General features: G+C 36.7%; 1 protein-coding gene across 3 annotated transcripts; it reads right to left on the bottom strand.

Moving 5' to 3' along the window:
* Window positions 1–2,542: 2,542 nt before the first annotated feature.
* ZNF570 (zinc finger protein 570) lies at window positions 2,543–22,971 on the bottom strand. Of its 3 annotated transcripts, none has more exons than XM_025269893.3 (5): window positions 22,750–22,971; window positions 21,708–21,780; window positions 17,341–17,467; window positions 16,928–17,023; window positions 2,543–4,887 (listed from the first exon to the last, which is right to left on the bottom strand). In XM_025269893.3, the coding sequence occupies exons 2-5, from the start codon at window positions 21,738–21,740 to the stop codon at window positions 3,533–3,535; spliced, it is 1,611 nt and encodes a 536-aa protein (XP_025125678.2). In that variant the 5' UTR covers window positions 21,741–21,780; window positions 22,750–22,971; the 3' UTR covers window positions 2,543–3,532. The 3 variants fall into 3 exon arrangements, with proteins under 3 accessions (XP_025125678.2, XP_044787199.2, XP_044787198.2); XM_044931264.2 differs by having other exon boundaries at window positions 21,708–21,763; XM_044931263.2 differs by having other exon boundaries at window positions 22,666–22,769.
* Window positions 22,972–23,118: the final 147 nt, after the last annotated feature.

The raw sequence follows: 23,118 nt of genomic DNA, 5'->3' as shown, positions 1-23,118 counted from the left end.
AGGATTGTCAGCAATAGAAGATATCAGCTACATCACTGCCTGCTTTTACGCTTGCTTCTGGACATCCTGGACTGGAAACAAAGATACTGTACTACCATGCTCTATACTGTGAAGTACACAAAAGCACAGCTACTTGTAGAGGATGGACGCATGTCACAAGGTACGCCAGACATGTAAACTAACTTACATGACTGGACATGTAAATGCACATACACATCTTTGAAAGCTTGCAACTTGAAGGTTTGTATGTAGCGGACTTACTGTATTTTCAACTGCATTGTATGATTATTTCTATTGCCCCACATCTTTCCAGTAATTAGTACTATGATGCTTTTGAAATAGTTCATTGTGATTTTGTTTCCCTCACTGCCATGATGTATATTGTCAATTCTTTTACTACTCCCAAATCCATTCTTTCTCTACTGGTATTTAAACCATCTTTATCATATGCAAATTTTCTACAAATAGATTTGATTCAATAATTTTATTGCTGTTCTTTAGAAGTCACACTTCATAGATTCATTTTAAGTTTTAAGATTTTATGTGGGGGGGGCAGGGAATAAAAAAAAAAGATTTTATGTGAAATTAAAGGGCAAAAAGGCCTATTGAGGAATTTTGTTGGAATTGCAGTGAATTTGTTAATCAGAAATAATGGATAACTTTATTATCTTGAGTCTCTTCAGCCTAGGCTACATAATACCTTTTGATTTATTTTATTCTTCTTCAGTTTTCTGGACCTAGAAAATCTATTGTTTTAACTCCTTGAGGATCTGGTCTTTGTATCGATCATGTTGTCTCCTCCTGTCTAAATCGGTGTGTGGCAAACAGCAGCTACTCAATATTCACTGAATGAATGAAACTGTGTATATATATGTGTGTGTGTGTGTAGTTTGTAATTTTCTCTCAATCCCCTTTTGATTTCAGTTTTATAATCACCTGATAAAAATTTATAAACTTTGTATTTTTTTCTGTTGTATCAAACAGTTTAGATGAAATCACCTAGATTAACCCATACTATTACTTGGGACTGATGTCTTTTTATGCTGCAGTATGAATTTCTTGAGGTTTTGGAGTTAACTGCAATACTCTCTGTGCTTGATCTAAATAGAAGTTCTGTATTTTTCTCAGTGAACCTTCATTTTCTTTAATTACTTTATCTAATTCTTTCTCTTTAGAAACCTCCTAAAACCAGCTGTGTTATATAGTTCTACTTCTATTACTTGCCTATAGTAAAAACACTCCTACATATATTCTAAAGTTTTTAGGTTGTCTCAGTTGTGACCTGCTGCTTTCCATGGATGTTCTTCTTTGTCTACTAAGGAATCTTGTTTTAGCTGTAAGGATTAAATGAGTTAATATATGTTGAGTATGTAGAATAGTGCCTGGTGCATAGTAGGCACTCAATACATGTTAGCTATTATTATTTAATTGAAGATCTGCTATATTTGATGCACTAGGTGAAGTACTTTGCATGCAAATTTCTTACTTAATATGCACCAATCTACAACAGACACTATTTCATTTAATATTCACATTTCTACACTACAGTGTCCTTTATTATCCCTATTTTAAGAATTAAAGAAAACCCTGAGTTTCAGATAAGTCAAGCAAATTACTCAAATTCACACAATGCCAGAATAGTAGGAGAGCTATGATTTTCCAGAATCTAAGCTCTTAGTCCTGGTAAGTGCCTAGATCTGAGAAAGAAACAAATAAAATAAGGCTGAAAGGTATATAAGAACTAGATAATGAAGTTCCTCATAGACAGTTTTAAAGACTGTAGATGTTAAAGAACAACAGCAAGGCAGTGATGTATTATTATACTTGAAAATGTTCATTTTGAGTGCATGGTGGGAAATGAATTTAAGGGGACCAAAAATTGATACAGGAAGATCTGTTAGAAAGCTATAGAGTGATCCTCATGATTGGTCAACAGAAACTAATAGAATTCTATAGCTGAAACTACCATTTAGTAATCACTTTTGAAAATCCAGATGCACATTAGAAATAGCTTGGAAATTTTAAAAAAACACAAATGCCCAGGTTATTACTTTTCCCCCTAAAACCCCAGATGTGATTCTAATGAGCAGCCATGTTTAAAAACAACTGGACTACATGATGATCTTTTACTTTTATCTAGTTTCACTTTTTCTATTTCATATTCAGTTCTCCCATTTCATTTACTTGGTTTTCCAATCTCTGTCTCATTTTTTGTTGTTCTTTCTCAAGCCTTTATCAAGTGTAGTAGAAAAGCTTTTGTATACATACATACATATATAATATTATAATATATATATTTTTAAAATATGAATTTTTGCTTAGCGAAAAAATTTATGACATTTTGGCTCCACTTGTTTGACTAAGTATGAATAGAATGCTAGATTTCTAATTTATATTCACTCAAAACTTTGATATAGTCCCACTTATTCTGGCATCTAGTATTACTGGTAAAAGTCTAGAAGTGATTAAAAAAAAATTTTTTTTGAATGATGCTTGAAACTTCAATTCCGAGAATATAAAGAAATACTATGTTGTTAAAAAAAAAAACAAGAAATTAACATGTGATACAGTAACTATAGATTTGGTTCAAATTTCACAAAATTTTATGCTAGAGTCCATTATTAGTCTTCATATCTTACTCAAGATTCCACACTGTATTTAGCTGCATTGGGCATGAAACAAATTCTGATAAATTCTCTTTTCATTTTTATTGTTACAAATGTTTTCTAATTTTCCTTGTTATGGTTTCTTAGATACACCCATCATTTAAAAGTGGACATTTAATTTCCTAATACATGGGTTTTTTAAAGTATCCTTGATATTAATTTCTAATTTTGATATTAATTTCTCATTTACATGCTTTCTTCTGTGCACTCACCCTCTGTGCTTTTCCAGTCTTTTAACTTCATTGAGGCTTTTGATGGCTAAGTCAAAGATCTCTCTTGGTAAATGTCACATTGCACTTGAAAATGTGTAGGTTATTTTCAAATATCTTTTCATACTGATTCCTAACATAATTCCACAGTGATAAGAGAACAGACTCTGTATGATTTAAATACTTTTAGACCATGAAACATTTGCACCTCATTTTACATCCCTGGATATGTTACAGAGTCTCTTGGTTTATAGTCTATGGGAACTTCAATAGAACTTATACCCTACTGTTGTGTGAAAATTATATAAATCTTAATTATGTTGAAATGGTTCATAAATAGTGCTTTTCTATTCTACTATATCCTTCTACTTTTCTGCCTATTCACTCTATTAATTTTTGAGAGTTTGATATTGAAACTCCAACTAAAAGTCTTAATTTATCTACTTAAAAAAATAATTGTAATATATAGTGGAACTATATAACTTTGTTTTGTATTTTCCAAGTCTCCTTTAAATGTGTTGTCATACTTTGATAATTTAAAAATTTTTTTAAAAAGAGAGCTATAGAGTGATCCATGTGAGATGAGGTCTTAAACTAGGATGGCAATATTAGAGATAGAGAAAAGAGTATAAATTCCAAAAGTATTTATGAAATAGTCTACAGGACTTGGTGATTGACTGGATTGGGTGGTGAGAGTGACTCCCCAAGATGGATTCTCTGATGATGAGCAAGGTGTGCATGCTGCCTGAAAGTTTTCTTGCATTCCTTACATTCATAGGGTCTCTCTCCAGTATGAATTCTCTGGTGTTGGGCAAGGGATCCACAGTAACTAAAAGCCTTTCCACAAACATTACATTCATAAGGCTTCTCTCCAGTATGAACTCTCTGATGTTGAGTAAGGGATGAATCATTGCTAAAAGCCTTCCCACATTTAATACATTCATAGGGTTTCTCTCCAGTATGAACTCTCTGATGTTGAGCAAGGTAGGCAATCTGGCTGAATGCTTTCCTACATTGCTGACATTTGTAAGGCTTTTCTCCAGTATGAATTCTCTGATGTTGAGCAAGGTGTGAATTCTGGCTGAAAGCCTTCCCACATTCCTTACATTCATAGGGTCTCTCTCCAGTATGTATTCTCTGATGTACAGTAAGGTATGCACGAAGGCTAAATGCTTTCCCACAGACGTTACATTCATAAGGTTTCTCACCAGTATGAACTCTCTGGTGTTGAGCAATAGATGATCTATTGCTAAATGCTTTCCCACATTCAATACATTCATAGGGTTTCTCTCCAGTATGGACTCTTTGATGTTGAGCAAGGTAAGCAAACTGGCTGAAGGCTTTCCTACACACCTTGCATTCATAAGGTTTTTCTCCAGTATGAACTCTCAGGTGTTGAACAAGGTGTGCATTCTGACTGAAGGCTTTCCTACATTCCTTACACTCATAAGGTTTTTCTCCAGTATGAATCCTCTGATGTTGAACAAGATTTGATCTCTGGCTGAATGCTTTCCCACATTCTACACATTTATAGGGTTTCTCTCCAGTATGAATTCTTTGATGAAGAGTAAGGGATGAGCTCTGGCTGAAGACTTTTTCACAGTCATTACATTTCAAAAGTTTCTTCTCTGTATAGATACTCTTGGGCTTAATGGCAATTAATTTTTTTTTTAAGCTTTTATGTGTGTTATGTTTATGTATTTTCTCCTCTTTGGGGATTATCTGTTGTGTATGAAGTAGTGTGTTGGGATGGAAACTTCTCCAAGTTTTGTTATATTCTTGTCCTCTTTCATTAACAGGGGCTTCTTCATGAGTGATTGTCTCTTCCTTGAAACATGCTTTCTGATTCATTGGTTGCCCTTCAAGATGGCCCTCACATTTCCATTCTTCTTTCAAGCTGGAGTACTCAAGGCCATAGCTTGTAAGTTTTTCTATTACCTTCTGAGATGATTGTGGTTCATAAATGTCCTGCTTTGAGGTTAATTCTTCAGTCTCACACATAGATTCCCAGTCTGAAAAATAATAATAAAAAAAAATTCTCTATTAAGTACCAGAGGGTACATTTATAAAAGTGCATCTATAAAGTGTGTGAATTTAACAGCAAATAAGAACACTGGTTTTTGTAGTTCTGAAGAGTACAAAGACAATAACTGAAAATAAGTCATGGAGTAACTGGAGGAGAAGAGTGGAGAAGACTCCTGAAAGTCCCTTGGACTGCAAGGAGGTCAAACCAGTCAGTCCTAAAGGAAATCAACCCTGAATATTCATTGGAAAACTGATACTGAAGCTCCAATACTTTGGCCATCTGATGTGAGAGCTGACTCACTGGAAAAGACCCTGATACTGGGAAAGATTGAGGGCATGAGGAGAAGGGGGCAACAGAGGATGAGATGGTTGGATGGCATCACTGACTCAATGGACATGAGTTTGAGCAAATTCCAGGAGATGATGATGGACAGGGAGGTCTTCTGTGCTGTTGTCCATGGTGTCACAAAGAGTTGGACACGACCGAGTGGCTGAACCACAACAACAAACTCGAGGAGGAATGATTAGAATTATAAGGAAATCAATACAGTAAATCATAGGTCAATAAGGATTTGTGTAGGTGGTTGGACCTGGTTATAATTTTATGCATGTATGAATAATACAGGAACTGAAATAATCTCCACTCTTATGGTTACTTCTTTCAAGAACATTCATTGAACCTTGTGCCAGGTACTATTCTATATGCTTTCAGTTTCATTTCAGAAAGAAATGAAGATCCTTACCTTCATGGATCTTACACTCTTAGGGAGACCAGAAATAAATGCTAAATAAGTAAATTTTATTGTATGTTAGAAGGTACTAAGTGCTATGGAAAAAGAAAAGCAGGGTAAAAGAGATCAGGAGTGATGGTGAAGTCAAAGGAGGGAATCATAAATAAGTTAACACTGAAGCAAAGAATTGAAGGAAGTGAAAAAGTTAGTCACTTAGATATTCAGACAAAGAACATTCTGGACAGAAGAAACAGCCTAAAAGCAAAGGCATGTTTGGTTTGTCTGAGGAATAACAAGAAGGTCAATGTGGCTAGAGAGGGGTGAGATGAAGTCAGAAGTAAAGGATAATTAAGATTATTTAAGCTTTATAGGCTTCCTAAGGAACTTGGCTTTTACTCTGAGTGAGATGGAGAGCCACTGAAGTGGTATGAGTAGTATGAGTGGTATGAGCCAATGAAGTGGTATGAGTACAGAAGTGACATCTAGTTACAGTTTAATGAAATTACTGGAAGGTGGAGAGCAAGAAGAGAAGAAAAGGGACCTACTATTGTAGCAATCAATGCGAGAAATAATAATTATTTAGACCAGAGAGATATCAATGAAGATATAAAGAGGTGGTCAGATTCTATTTAATTTTTCCTCTTGGAAAGGCCAAGAAGATATCCTTACAGATTGGATATAGAATGTAACAGAAAGAGATAAGATAAACATGCCTTCCAAGTTTATGGTTTGAACAATGGAAAGATGGAACAGCCGTCAACATTGGCCAGTGAACCCTCCCACACTGTTGACAGAGATCAAATTAATAAGGAGAAGGACACAGGGGGATGCAAGATAGGGGCAGAGGATTTAGAGGTACAAACTGCTATGCATAAAATAAGCTACAAGAATATATTGTACAGAGCAGAGAATATAGAGAGTATTTTATAATTACTATAAATGGAGTATAATTTATAAAACTTTTGAATCACTATGTTGTATATCTTAAACTAATATAATACACTAAATCATGAACTATGAGTGCATGCTCAGTTGCTAAGTTGTGTCCAACTTTTTGTGACTCCATGAACTGTAGCCTGCTAGGCTCCTGTGTCCATGGGATTTCCTAGGCAAGAATACTGGAGTGGGTTGCCATTTCCTTTTCCAGGGGATCTTCCCAACCCAGGGATCAATACTGTGTCTCTTGCATTGGCAGGCAGGTTCTTTATCCTGGAACCATCAGGAAAGCCCACACTAAATCAACTGTACCTCAAAATAAAAAGAAGTCTGGATTCGAGATTTTTAAATTGGGAGTTGCCAGCATATAGATGGTATTTCACAAGTCTGTATTATCAAGAGAATGAGCATATATAGAAGAGAAAGGAGCAAAGGAATAAACCCCAGAGCACTCCAACATAAAGATATTCAGGAAAAGAGGAGAAACCAAAAGATATTAAGAAGGGCAAATGTAAGCAAGAAAAAATCAGAGGTGAGAACATTAATACCACATGATATTAAAGGTTATAATAAAAATCAACTTGTTCAATGATTTATACCAAAAAAGAATAAAATACACTTTCACAATAACATACACAGTTTGGAATACATTATTAAGAAATGACACAAAGGGAATTCTCTGGCTGTCCAGGGGTTAGGACTCCATGCTTTCACTGTGGAGGGTTGGGTTCAATCCCTGGTTAGGGAACTACAATCTTGGAAACCAAACACAGCAGATAAAAAGATGAAAGAAATGTCATGAACATAAATAATAAAACAATGGCTAATAACAGTAATCATTAATAAGAATTATCTTTCTTTATATATAAAGTATACATTGGTACTTGCAAAACACCACATAGATAAAGGCACATAATAGAACACAGAAGCTATGTGGAAAAGTACTATACTATTTATACTTCTTTTTTTCAAATAAGAATATTATCTTGCAATTTTAGAATCAATTTTAAAAAGCAATAGAAGAAAGCAGAAGGAAAAAAACTTTACAATTCTAATAAGGGACCACCCCCTAAAAACTGAATAAATGGAGAAGATGCACACCTTGCTTTTTATATGAGGAACCAACATGGTAAAGCCACAAAGTCTCATCAAATTTACCTATTATGTTCATTCAATTACAGTCAAAGCCTACTGTGATTTCTTAAAAGAACTATGCAATAAAGAATGTGGCAGGCCTTTGTCCCTGTTTCCCAAGAGGTTACCTCTAAGTCATCTGAACTCCTGGAAGGAGGTCTTTGGTTATTCATGGTGAGCCTCTTGGACTACACCTGATAGTTAACACTAATAAGGTGACTCATGATGACTCCTTAGGTAGTTTTTGCTAAGGAGATGACTCAGGCTGGAGGCAAACCATGTTGGAAAGACCAACCATATGATCAGAGGGTTGGAGCTTTGAGCCACCATATCAGTCTGACTTTTGGGAAAGGAAGAAAGGCTTGGAGATTGAGTCACATTGGGTAATGATTCACTCAGTCATGTCTACATACTGAAACAAAACAAAACTAACCTCCTCCTGCCACCCCACCTCCCCAAAAACACTAAAAACTCTGGACACTGAAGCTCAAGAGAGCTTCCCTGGCTGGTAATATTCTTTTGAATACTGAGATGCCCGATGGGCCCTTATGACAACTGAAACCTTACATCTGCAACTCTCCCGGCCTTCCACCTTTGGGGCCTCTCCTTTTGGCTAATTCTGATCTGCAGTCTTTGTTACAGTAAAAGTGTAATCATAATAATACACTTGAGTTCTGTGAGTCATTCTAGTGAATTATCAAACCTGAGGGTGACTGTAGGCATTCTCAAATGTGCAGCCAGCTGGTCAGAAATAAGGGTGGCCCTAAGGATGCCCCAACTTGCAGCTGGTGTCTGAAATAAGCACAACCTTGTAGAATGCTGTCCTCTCAGATTTTACAGTTTGGCAAACTCTTTGCAAGAATTTTTTTCTTTTTTTGAAGAAATTCCCTGGTGGTCCAGAGGTTAGCACTCAACACTTTTACTGCCATGGGTCTGGGTTCAATCCCTGGTCAGGGAACTAAGATCCTGTGAGCCAAACTGTATGGCCAAAACAAAAATATTGTGACTTAAAAAAAAAATTCTTTTTAATTCTAAAGTTCACCAAAAAATATACATGAATGTAGGATAGACTATATGTTAGCCCATAAAACAATCTCAATAAATTTTCGAAGATTGAAATCATACTAAGTATCTTTTTTAATCATAATGGACTGAAACTATAAATCAATAGCAATATAAAAACTGGAAAATCCACAAATACATGGAAATTAAACAGCACACATTTACACAATCAGTGGGTCAAAGAAGAAATCACAGAGGAATTTAAAAATATCTTACAACAAATGAAAATAAAAGTGCAACATACCAAAATTTATGGGATGCATCAGAAATAGTTATAGCTGTGAAGGTTTACATCACAAAAGAAGAAAAATATCAAATAAATATTAACTAGAAAAAGAGCAAACTAAACCAAATGTAGAAGAAAGAAGAAAAAATAATAAAGATTCAAGCAGAGATAAACCAAACAGAAAATTTAAAAAGCAATAGAAAGAATCAATTAAACCAAGAGTTTGTTTTTCAGTAAGATCAACAAAACTGATGAACCTTTAGACTGAAAGAGCAATTCAACTGAAGTCAGAAATGACTCCAGTCAGAGCAATTAGGCAAGAAAAGCAAATAAAAAGCACTGAAATTAGAAAAGAGGAAATAAAATCATTTCTGTTTGTAGACAACATGATCTTACACATAAACATTTTTAACACTCCACAAAAGAAAAACAAACACTCGTTACAACAAACTCAGCACAGAGTCAGAAAACAAAGTCAACATACACCAATCAACTGCATTTCTATACATTAACAATGAACAATCTGAAAAGAAAATTAAGGAAACAACTCCATTTACCACAGCAACAGAAAGAATAAAATACTTCAGAATTAATCAAGGTGAAAGACTTATACAATGAAAACTATAAAACATTGGTGAAAGAAATTAAAAGATAACTGTAAATAAATGGAGACATCCTGTGTTCATGGATTAGAAGTTAATACTGTTAAGATGTCCACACTACCCAAAGCTATCTACAGATTCAATGCAATATCTATCAAAATCCCAGTGACTTCTCCAGAAATAGAAAAACCAATCCTAAAATTCATATGTAATCTTAATGGACTCTGAATAGTCAAAAGAATCTTGAAAAGGAGGAAGGTAGTTGGAAGTGTCACACTTCCTGATTTCAAAACATATTACAAAGCTACAGTACACAAAACACTGTGATATGACATAAAGATATATGTGTGTGTGTGTGTGTGTGTGTGTGTGTATAGCAAATAGAGAGCTCAGAAACAAATCCTTATATATATTGTCAAATGATTTTTGATGAGTGTGCCAAGACCTTTCCATGGGGAAAAGGACAGGCTTTTCAATAAATGCTAGATGCTAGAAAATTTATGCTAGATGCTAGAAAATTTAAATGATGCTAGAAAAATTAAATATCCACATGTAAAACAAAGAAGTTGTTACACCACACATAAAAATTAACCCAAAATGGATAAAAGACTTAACCTAAAACTTAAAACTAAAATACTCTTAGAAGGAAACATAGGGAAAATCTTCATGACATTATATTTAGCAATGATTTATTGGTTATGATACCAAAAGCATAGGTAATAAAAGAACAAAGTAGACAAATTGAACTTCATGAAAATTAAAGACTTACTGTGCATAAAGGACACAATCAACAGAGTGAAAGGCAACCCACAGAGATTATGGGACAAAATATTTGCCAATTATGTATCTGAAAAGAGGTTAATATTCAGAATACATAAAGAACTGCTAAAACTCAACAATAACACAATTAGATTATTAGACTGGACAAAAAAAATGTTTAGTTATATACTGTTCACAAAAGAAACACATAGAAAGTAAGAGAGTAAAGGAGTGAAGAAAACTACACTAAAGAAATAGTAACAAAAGAAGGCCTTTATAAAGTTCTATCAAGCTAAATAGTTAAGGGAAGAATCATCACTAAAGAGTAATAATAATAGAAGAATTCACCAAAAGATAATCTTTCTGGGATTACCAGAAAGATAATCCCCAAAACATATTATAAAACACTTCCATAATACTGCTCAAGGAGATTTTTTTTTAAAAATCAATAGACTTAGAAGAATTGACCAGCACAGTTATTGAGCTTAATCCAATGAACATGTATCAAATGCTGTACTACACAAGCAGCAGACATTTTCCAGAACACACAGTTTATCAAAATTTACTCCCTAGACATAAAATAGGCTTCAAAGTACTTCAAAGCATGCATATTAAACAGACCGTATCCTCCACCTGTAATGTAGTTAAAACAAAAACTTAAATTTGGAACTTAAAGCTTCCAAATAATTCATGGTCAAGAAAAAAAAAAATCAGTGGAAATTAGAAAATGCTAAGATATACATGATAACAAAAAGACTACATATCAAAACATGTGGACTATATTCCTAACATAGTCTTAAACGCTTAGAAAAGAGAAAGCCTCAAAAACACTGAATTATCTAAGTTTAAAAGCTAAAAAAAAAAAAAAAAAAAAAGACGACCCTGGTAGTATAGTGGATTTGAATCTGCCTGCCAATACAGAGGACATGGGTTTGATCCCTGGTCTGGAAAGATTCCACATGCCTCGGAGCAACTAAGCCTATGTGCCACAACTACTGGGCCAGTGCTTTAGAGACTGTGAGCTGCAACTACCAAGCCCACACACCACAACTACTGAAGCCAGTGTGGTCTAAGGCCCAAAAGCCCGAACACTGAGCCCACATATTCCGACTACTGAGCCTGTGTGCCTACAGCCTGTGCTCTGCAACAAGAGAAGCCACCACAACAAGGAGCCTATAGGCACAAAAATGAAGAGTAGCCCCCACTCACCCCAATTAGAAAAAGGCTGCACGCAGCAACAAAGGCCAAGCACAACCAAAAATAAAATAAACAAAATTTTTATAAATATTTTAAAAGAGAGAAAATAGCATAAAAATGTAGGAGGAATAAAATAGAGGAGAACTACCTAACAAAAATTTAAAGATAGATTAGAGATAATCAGTGAGGTAAAAAATGTCTGAAAACATTAATAAGTTGAAAGATTTGTTTCTCTCTTTTTAGAAGGAAGAACAGGTCATGATTACATATACTGCTGCTGCTGCTGCTGAATCGCTTCAGTCATGTCCAACTCTGTGCATCCCCATAGACAGCACTGGAATGGGTTGCCATTTCCTTCTCCAAGGCATGAAAGTGAAAAGTGAAAGTGAAGTCGCTCAGTCGGGTCCGACTCAGCGACCCCATGGACTGCAGCCTACCAGGCTCCTCCATCCGTGGGATTTTCCAGGCAAGAGTACTGGAGTGGGGTGCCATCGCCTTCTCTGATTATTACATATACTACCAACTTTAGATAAGAGAAAATAATAACTTTAATAAATCTGAAAACTTACATGAGAAGTATAAATCTTTAGAAAAATACCATAACTCCACAACTATAGAAGAAATAAAAAACATTCTTATAATAGTAATTGAATTATTAAATTCTTTTCATACATAAAAAATCCCAGGCCAAGATGAACAAAGTTCTACCAGTCATCCAAAAACAAACATTTTTATTTTACCCAAAATCTTCTAAGGAAGAAAAAGATTTTATGAGATTAGGACAACTTTGATTCTAAGATCTGACAAGGAGTACACGAAAGGAAAATTGAAGGCCAACCTCACTGACACAGATGCAAAAAACCTAAAGAAAATATTGGCACAGAGCAACTAGCTATGAATGGAAAAGATAAAGATAGGTCTGTCTCAGGAATACAAGATTGGTTCAACATTAAAAACATAATTCACTACATAAAAAAGAAAACATCGTCTAATCACCTACAGATATAGAAAAACATTTATTGAAATTCAAAAGCTTTCTACAATCAAAACTCTTAACAAATGGTAATGAAAGGGTATCTACCAGAAACCTTTAAACATCAGAATTATTAATAACAAAATATTATAGCACTTCCTAGGTGGCACAGTGGTAAAGAACCTGCCTGACAATGCAGGAGATGTGGGTTCAGTCCCTGGGTCGGGAAGATCCCCTGGAGGACGCTGTGGCAACCTACTCCAGTATTTTTGCCTGGAGAATCCCCATGGACAGAGGAGCCTCGTGGGCTTACAGTTCATAAGGTCGCAAAGAGTCAGACACGACTGAAGTGACTTAGCATATACAAAGCACTTCAATTGAGGCCAGAAATTGATAAAAATACCTGCCATCACTACTTTGATTCATACTGTATTGGCGATCTAAGGATAATAGAAAAAAGAAATTAAGGATTAAGAATTTAAAGTGAAGAAACTGCCATTATTCAGACATACTCACCCACAGAAAAAGTAAAGGAAATCTAAAAATTACTAATAGTAGTACAAGTTTTCCAATGTTGCTAGATATAAGGTCAAAGTATAAAAGTTAATTTTATTTCTGTGTATGAGCAACAAACTGAAAACACAGAGAACGTTTAACACAGGAACAAAATTTAAATGTCTAGAAATTAATCTAATAGAAGATGTGTGTGTCCTTTATAGAGAAAATTCTAAAACACATTGAAAGAATTAAAAAAATCTAAGTAAACAGAAAGATAAACTATGTTTACAAATAGAAAAAAAAATCCAAAATCAATAAGTAGAATAAATAAAATTTAAACCAAAAGCCAATAGCTTTTTGTTGTTTTCTGGTGGAAACTAACAAGCTGACCTAAAAACTTCAGTTAGATGTCCAAAGGGCAAATTCTGAAGAACATAAAGAAGGTATAGGGACTTACTCTAACAAATATTCAGTTTTTACATTAAAATATTTTTTTAAGATAATGTGGTACTTTCAAGAGAGGGGGACATACGTATACCTATGGCTGATTCATACTGATATATGGCAGAAACCAATGCAATATTATAAAGCAATTATCCTCCAATTAAAAATAAATAAATTTTTTAAAAAGATAGTGTGGTACTGGCGAAAGGAAACAGAATCAATGGAATGGAACAGAGGTCAAAATCAGATTAATAAATATACTATTACGTTGGCCAAAAAGTTCATTAGGGTTTTCTGTGGCATCTTACTAAAAATCCAAACGAAGATTTTGGCCAACCTAATATAACCTGATATATTAAGAGGTAGCATTCAGGACAATAAGCAAAGAAAGCTCACTTCTTCAGTAAATGTCTAAGACACTTGGTTTTCCATAAGGAGTAGAAATTAAATACTTCAATCTCAAAAATCAATTTTTGGACTATGGCACTAAATGTAAAGAAGAATCTATAGAGGACAGTTTGAGAATACCCATATGACTTCAGAATGCAGAAAGGTTTCTTAAAATATGAAAAATCATAGGCTACACAAATCAAAACTACAATGAGATATCATCTCATACCTGTCAGAATGGTCATCATTAAAAAGACCAGAAATAACAAATGATGGTGAGAATGTGAAGGAAATGGAACCCTCCTACACTGTAGGTAGGGATGTAAATTGGTACAGCCACTGTGGAAAACCGTACAGAGGTTCCTCAGAAAACTAAATATGATCAGAAAACTACCGTATGATCTAGCAATTCCATTCCTGGGTATATATCCAAAGAAAATGAAAACATCAATTCAAAAAGATACAGGCACCTCAGTGTTCATAGCAGCATTGTTTACAACAGCCTAACTGTTCATTAACAGATGAATGGATAAAGCTATGACATACTGGGAGTGTAAGACTTAGTGCTTTCACTGCCATAGGCCCAGGTCTGAACCCTGATTGGGGAACTAAGATCCCACCAGTTGCACAGTGTGGCCAAATAAATAAATAAATAAAAGCAACAAGGATATATTGTATAGCGCAGGGAGGATAGCCAATATTTTATAATAACTTTAAATGAAGTATAATCTATAAAAATACTGAATCACTATGTTATATACCTGAAATATATGTATATCAACAATACCTCATAAAAATATATATCTCTCTCAAACTGAACAAAGGACTGAGCAGGCACTTAACAGAAGAGGAAATCAAAATAGCCTTTTATAAATTAGATCCCAAATATTTTTTAGTAATCAAGGAAATTCAGATGACAAGTATAAGTAAATATTTCACACATGTCAAATTTGCAAAAAATTTTAAATTTGTTAATTCTCAGTCTGGAGCAATGAATACTCTCACACACAGCTATTAGAAATGTAAGTTAGTACAAGTAATCTGGAAAGTAAAATAGCATTATGCAGTAAATTCCTGGCTATATTCTCAACATGAACTCCAGCATATGTGCACCATCAGTCACACGTAATAAGGTTCATAGCAGTAACATTTATAATAACAGAAGACTGAAACAATTCAAATGCCCTTCAGTGGATAAATGATGATTTTCACAGTGGAATATATTACATTTCACCAGGAAAAAATTTCAATGAAAAATAGTGACTAAAATCAATATAGATGAATCTGAGGAATATAATTTTGAGTTGAAAAAGTCAGAATTACCAGCACAATGTATTTCCATTTTCATAAGAAAATTGAAAATATGCAAATATAAATATTTTGCTTAGGGATTATGTGGAAAAACTACAAAGAAAAGTCAAGAAATGATAAGCAAAGTTGTAGGATAATGGTTACTCTAGTGAGGGGTAGGGATGGGCCAAAAGTAGGGAGCGATACATCACTAAAAAGGAACCCTCAAAGGCCTAAAATGGCACTGATAATCTTCTATTTCTTAAGTTAAGAAGTAGGTACATTTTTTGTTATATTATTACTTAAACTACATATTTAGGCTAATATATATTTATGTGTGTGTAATTTATTTAATAATAATAATTAATAAAATTTAGCCATGTCTTCTTTGACACTACAGTTCCACATCAAAAATTTTTCTTAGAAATCTGAACAAGAACATAAAAGTTTGAGGAGAGGTAGTCGAGATGGGGGTGGAATGAGATGGGGAGTAGTGTTGACAGAGATATTTACAGAGACCCTAATTTTATTCTGAATTTTAATCTTCCATTTTACCTGAATACATCCTATGTCTGTATGAAAACCATTCCTACACCACAAAGCTAAACTCTTAACCTCTTCTCTCTTAGATGTTTTCTAGCTTCTAACCTGTGTTTTTGTTAAAGCCTATTTTCTCAATTAACCAGATTCCTCTCTCACCTCTCTCTGAGCTTCCTTTATGTCAGCTTTCTTTTTATATATGCTGTTTACAGCTATATTGTATTTCTTCTACAAGCCTATCAATTATTTGATTTTTTACATTTTTGTATAACACCTTAGCATCTTGCAAGTACTCTGTTTAAAGTACAAATTCAATAATCTTGATTAAAAGAATGAATGAACTGACCATTAAGAGAAAAATGAGGCATTCAGAGATATATTACTACTATTATAATACTAGTAGCTATCAGCTTTTGAGCTCATAATATGAGAGAGGAACTGTTGAAAGCTCTTTTAAAATATTATCCTAGTTTACAGATGAAAAACAAAGGCACGGAGAGATTAAGTCAGTTTCTCAAATTTTCACTTCATGTGGGTGTCAGGGTTTGAAATTTACTTTGATGTTACAGCTGTGCATAGAGCTCAAAAGGTCATCAGATTAGGAAAAGATTCTTTTTTTTTTTCCTTTGGATGTTGAAAGCTTTATTTTGAAATTTCACGCAGACAGAAGATGAAGGGCCAGACACAGGGCTGAGGGAAGCTTGTGCACCTGAGCTTGGTAAAGGCTGGAAGAGGGGACTTCCCTTGTGGTCCAGTGGTTAAGAATCTGCATTCCAATTCAATGGATGCAAAGATCCCATAGGCTGCCAAGCAACTAAGCACCACAGCTACTGGGCCCCCAAGATCTAGGGCCCATGCTCTGAAACAAGAGAAACCTGCACACCGCAATGAGAAGCCTTTGCACTGCAACAAGAGAAGCTCTTGAGCCGAAACTAGAAAAAGCATGTGTGCTGCAACAAAGACCCAGCTCAGCCAAAATTAAAACAAAACAGAACAGAAAGGCTGGAAGATGCTTATGAAACTAGAAAAAGGAAGGAGACTCAGAGAAGGGAGGGTAAAGTGGGCAAGGAGAGACAGTTCAGAATATCAGCTTTCGGAGAACAACCTCAAAGGACTCAAGTTTCTACTAAGACCTAGAACATTTGAGAGGAACATGCCAACAACAGAGTGAAGAGGTGCTACCTTTGAGTCAAGCTGGGCTGTATCCTGCAAAGGTTTTTGCGTGCCTATTTTCTCTTCACTTACCTGTGCACAAGTCTTTTGTCATCTCTCTCTTCGCCATCCAGGGCTCCTTCCCTTGTTCCAACAATAATATCACACTTGGTTTAGAAAAGCAAAGTCCTGCGTAGATGAAAAGAAACCAAATTTGGTCATGCTGTAGATATCTGAGAACTCACATTCAATTATTTGATCATTGGGGAAGAGGGGGCTTACAGTAAGCCAGAGAAAAATGTGATGAGGACATGCATACAACGGACAGGGAAGCTGAAATTTCCAACAGATTAATAGCAGAGCCATTCACTGCCAAGTCACAAATATTAACCTGTTACTTTGGCACAGGCAGCAGACATTCCGCCAAACACTACAGATGCTAACCCCCAAAATCACAATGATACCCTTATGAGTAGAAGCTCAGTTTTGCAAGAAGACATTCTTACCCAGTGATACCAAAACCCTGTAGTTCTCCAACATCACATTACTGTACAGATGCCTTTGAGAAGGATTTAGGTAATCCCATTCCTCTTGGGAGAAGTCTACAGCCACATCTCTGAAGGTCACCAACTCCTGAAATGAAATGAAATAACCTTATCTCTTCCCATACTCACCTCATTCATTCTGCCCCAGGCACACGGGGCTCCCAGATATACCTTCAGATGTGGAGAATGTTCCCCCCCAGGGCTTTTGTACTTCTCAGATCATTCTGTATAAAAACAGCAATGTTCTTATCCCAGTTCCCTATTCCCCTAACCCTGCTTATTTTTCTCCGTGGTACTTAATTATTCTGTTATTTATTGTCTGCTCCCCACCTCCACTAAAATATAAAGTCTGGGAGGGCAAAGTATGTTTTTGTTTTAGTCACTGCTATATCCCAGTTACAGAAAAGTATCTGACACACATGAGGCTTATTTAAATATTTGCTGAATAAACTGAATTAATGAATGAATGTTTTGCAAAAGTCAAGAAGCTATAAGAGGATGTAAAATGAGACCATAAAGTGCTTACTGTATCTCCCAAAATTGTATTATACCAAGCAAAACAAATCATCAATTCCATTAAAATGCAAATACTTTAATCCAGAATACTTAAAATTTTGTGTGAAGAAATGAGTCTTCCCTTCATAATAGTATTTTGGCCTATAGTGGCTAAGCAAAGTTCTTAAAAACTTGGAGTTATGCTATGATTCAGCTGATTCCAGGTTTCCATAATGTGACCATCTAATGAAAACTAATATACATAATGTGTGTGTGGGGATATATACACACATGTAAATTATTTTGTGTTTTTTTTTTTACAAAATTACAAGAGGTGAATCTGTCAAACCAAGAAGATTATTTTATTGGACATTTTATTCAATTTTGTCATAGTTTAAAAAACTCTCTCTGCAAAATAAAGTTTGAGCAAACTCTGGGAGATAGTGAAGGACAGAGAAGCCTGGTGTGCTACAGCCCATGGGGTCACAAAGAGCTGGACACAACTTAGTGACTGAGCAAGAAAATTAATTATTCTTAAAGTGTCTTTCAACACTCAGCAACTTTTTTTCTTAATTATATGAAGTAGTTTGTGAATTTCTCCCTCTTTGACCTAGCAATAACATCCCTAATATATTGCAGAAATGTTCCTGTTTGGTTTGGTCATATACATGCTTCCAAAAATGTTTTCCTTAGCTTACATAGATATGTATAATAAACACATAAATTTTTTATATATGATATACACATTCTTCACTGAGTCCTTCATTTATACAGTCAATGAAAATAATTACAGTGTCAATACAAGGAGCTTAAATTCTAACCTTCAAATATCTGACCTCTAACAAAGAACATCTGAAAATATTTGACCTCCAACCAAATACTTGGTTTCAAACTCCATTCAAAATTATAATCAAACCCATCTGAAGAAACAGTTCCCTTGACCATTTTGCCTTACAGACACGTTGTTCTCAGCAGAGAAGACAACTTCCCCTGAAGCCTTGTCATGTACTGACTGACTTATTTCTCACATCCCTTGTACTATAGCACATGAAGCTGAGGTAAGTGACCTCTTAGCTCCTTATACTTGCTTTCAGACCACTGTCCCACCCTCTTCCCGAAAATATACCTAGTTTTCCATCTCATGAAATCAGGCTGTAGCTGTATATGATCCCTTCTTCTTTTAATCATCTACCAGTTTCTGGTAGATACCAATTCTTTGTCCTTCCTTGAACACTTTAGTATCTTGTCTTACTGTCACTTTCTCCAATGCTATTCCCGTTATACATAATCTTTGGTCACTTCAATATTCATAAAAATAACCCTTCCAACAACCTGGCCTCTCAGTTCTCTGATCCCACCTTCTCCAATAAGCTTGTCCTCCACACTTCTACAGTCACTTTCATGATCATGCCCTAGACCTTGTCATTATCAGTTAGTACCAACCCCACCATAATCTCAATTCTCCTACTCTCACTTTTACCACCTATATTGCAATTCCCCCCCCCCCCCCCCCCTGGTACCCTAATTAGGATGGGCTTCCCAGTGGCGCTGGTGGTAAAGAACCCACCCACCAATGCAGGAGACATATGAGACATGGGTTCAAGCCCTGGGTTGGGAAGATCCCCTGGAGGAAGGCATGGTAATCCACTCCAGTATTCTTGCCGGGAGAATCCCATGGACAGAGGAGCCTGGTAGGCTATAGTCTCTGGGGTCGCAAAGAGTAGGACAGGATTGAAGTGACTAGTATGCATACCCTAATTAGGATCATCCTTTGACCCCACTAGAACCTACAAATCATTAATCTTACATTTTCACTGCTCTTCATTCCCACATACCCTCACATCCTAGAACAACCATTTGTTATAATCACACCCAGGCATATACTCTCAACTTCTCTGCCCCCTTTTCACTTAACTATACTCATCTGGGCCACAGCTATCACTGAGCATACTTGGTTTCTGTACCCTGCACACATTAATTTTTTTTTAAGAAATAATTCTAACTGGTCTCATTTTAAATTCATGATCACTAACTTCAAGTGAACCACAATAATACATTTCTATCTACCTACATGATACAATTCTCTAGTCCATTCATTTCCCCTACCCTCCCAAATGACCATTTGATACTTTCTTCCCTCTCCTCACATCTTCAATCCCTCCATCCTTACTCTCAGCTAAAAATCTACCTTTGTTTCGCTGAAAAAAACAAAACAAAAAACAAGCCATTTTAAGAGGATTTCCACAAATTCCCACAACATCTACACTTTTACTTGCATGTGGGCCATACACTCTGTTTTTTAATCTCTCTTTTTTTAATCTTTATTGAATTTGTTACTACTTCTGTTTTATGTGTTGGTTTTTTGGCTGCAAGGCATGTGGGATCTTAGCGCCCCAATCAGGGATGGAATCCATACCCCCCGCATTGGAAGGCAAAGTCTTAACCACTGGACCGCCAGGGAAGTTCCTGGCCCATATACTCTAACTTGATCCTATTACTGTAAATGAACAGCCCACTTACCTAGCAAAGGTCAACCCTTCCATTTGTATCCTAGGCCACAAATCCTCTCAGCTACTCAAGCACAGTCTTCCAGAAATTCCCTCCTCTCTCCTCTTCATCTTCAATTTCCCTTTCTGCTGCATCTTTAAATCAGCCCACAGACACATACCTGTCCTTAAAGAACCTTTTTGACTATAGTTTTTCCTCCAGTTACCACCTATTTTTCTTCTTTCCCTACAGCTAAACTATGTGAAACAGTGGTCTCTAGTTTTCATTATTTCTCTCCCTGTCCTGAAGAGGAATGACATAATGTGATGTGTAACAGGAACACTGTAGCTGCTCTGTTGAAAACAGACTAAAGACAGTAAGGGTGGAAGTAGAGGGACAAGTTAAGAGAGCATAGCAACAATCCAGGTGAGGAATGATAGTTTACATCAGAATGGAAACTGGTAATAGTAAAAAGAGGTCAGGTTCTGGATATATTTTCAAGGTACGACAAACAATTTCCTGATGGAAGATTTTAGTTTGAACATCTTAGACGGGAAGTATATAAGAAGTTTCTAATTGGTTTTCCTGTTTCTATCCTTGTCCCATTCAGTTTCTTTTCAATAGCAGCCAGAGTGATCGTGATAAATGGGAATCAGATCATGCCATTCCTGTGCTCCAGAACTTTCAATGGCTCATTTCACTCAGTTTGAGAAATCTGAATTTGAGGTATCCATTCTACAATCAAATGAAGATGCTGAGTGGATAGCTGGATACATGAGTCTGGATTTCTGGAGAGAGTTCTGGGCTGTATACAGTTTGGTAGTTGTTGGCATATAGATGGTATATAAAGCCGTAAGACAGGGTGCAATCAACAAAGGAGTGAGTGTAGATAGAGCAGCAAAGAAGGACTAAGCCCTCTTAATTAACAGGTACTTAGTAAAAAGTTTGTGGAATGAATGAACTTCTGGATCTAGAATGAAGAAGTTATTCTGTTTCTAGGGGAACAGCATTTTAGGCAGAGAGAACAGTAAGTGCAAGGCCATGAGTCCAGAATGTACTCAGTTCACTGCAAAAAAGTTAGCATGGCTGCAACTGAGTGAGTGAAATACAGACAGAGTGAGAAAAATTAGATGAGGTCACAGGGATAGCCAGGGACCAGATTATGTAGAGCCTTGCAGGTCAAGGCAAAGACTTCAGCATTTGTCCAGAATGAGGTGGGAATCCACTGGAGAGTTTTAAAATGTGACATGATTGGTTACCCAGAAGCTTCAGCAGAAGGAAAATTAATGTCCGCCTGTTTTGAAAAAAGAGGAAAATATTTCAGGAAAAAGAAAACACCAACTCACCTGGTACATGGCTTTAAGAAGTCCAACAGCCATTCTTTACTCCCTTGACTCTTCTCCTGGGGAATGGCAGTGTCTTTAGATGAGTGAGATGGGGAAGAGAACATGAGAAACTAGGCTTTCCTTGCAGCATCCACAATCATCAGCCAAGAATTTTTCTGCTTTTCTTTCCTCTGTTGCACCCTTCCCTCCACTAGAAAGCATAATGGAGACCTAGGAATCTGCTTGCAAACAATTTAACCTGTGCCCAAATAACTTCCTAATTCATTATTTAAACAAGAAATGTTCCAGATTTTACAGTTAAAAACTCCAAGTGATGCAACCTTTTGCATAAAGACACAGCTAATAAATAACAGCATTAAAATGAAATAAAGGTCTTTCTGACTCCACTTTCCTTCTCCTCTCCAGTAGGTAAGTGATTCTGTCTCCCCACCACTGCGCGGTTTGGGAGATCTTAGTTCACTGACCAGGGATTGAACCCCGGCCAGGGCAGTGAGAGCACCTAGTCCTAACCACAGGATCGACAGGGAATTCCTGGGTCAGCGGGTTGTGAAACCTGGTGGCACACTGGCATCACCTGGCCGGCTTTAATAGATATTGGTGGCAGAAGAGTCTCATTCGGTCCCCCGCTCCTAAACACACACACACACACACACACACACACACACAGATTCTTAAAAACTACAGCGCCAACCACCATCTTGCACAGATCACAGCAGCCATGGGTACCGGCAGTTTCACCGTCACCCTCACCCATAGCCCCTAGTCGCAAAAACTATGATGGTCTCACTCACACACTCCAGTCACAAAGAGGCCGAGGACAGAGGAACAAGAGAGGCAGAAACTATCCTTCTGCCTCAACTCAGTCTCACTCTCTGTGGCACCAACCATCGCTCACTCGCACACACATAGTCACATAGATATGATGTGTACAGGCACCGCGGGTGACAGGCTCACACACCGTAAGGTAACAACCACCGTCTCACACGAAGAGTCACACAGAAAGCCAGGGGGCCAACGTCCGGGTGACCCACTTCCTTCCTACCTGCAGAACCGAACTGCCGGAAGACCAGGTCCCAGCCCGGAAGGCTCGCGTAACCTCCCCTCGGGCCCACCTCCTGGCCTGAATCTGATGGAACCCAGCCTCCGCGAGCCCGGAAAGAGGCGACTCGGCCTCCGGAGGACACAAAGGGGCAACGGGCCCAGTGCTCGCGGGGGCCACTGGGAAATGTAGTCCTGACCAGAAGAAGCCTCGGCGCTCTGGAGTTCAACTGCCCTGGGAGTTTGTACCACCACCTCCTCTGCCCCAGCTTTTGCCAAGCGGACCTCTCCCTGGACTTGCAGGAGGAGCCTGCACGTCTCGATCGATTCCTCTCAGCTCTGAGGCTGGGTCCACCACAGAGACTGCGTCGAG

Source organism: Bubalus bubalis, chromosome 18 (genome assembly GCF_019923935.1).
Source record: "Bubalus bubalis isolate 160015118507 breed Murrah chromosome 18, NDDB_SH_1, whole genome shotgun sequence".
NCBI classification, from domain to species: domain Eukaryota; kingdom Metazoa; phylum Chordata; class Mammalia; order Artiodactyla; family Bovidae; genus Bubalus; species Bubalus bubalis.
The sequence above is the reverse complement of the archived record's forward strand: the minus strand, read 5'-3'. Positions and strand labels throughout refer to the sequence as shown.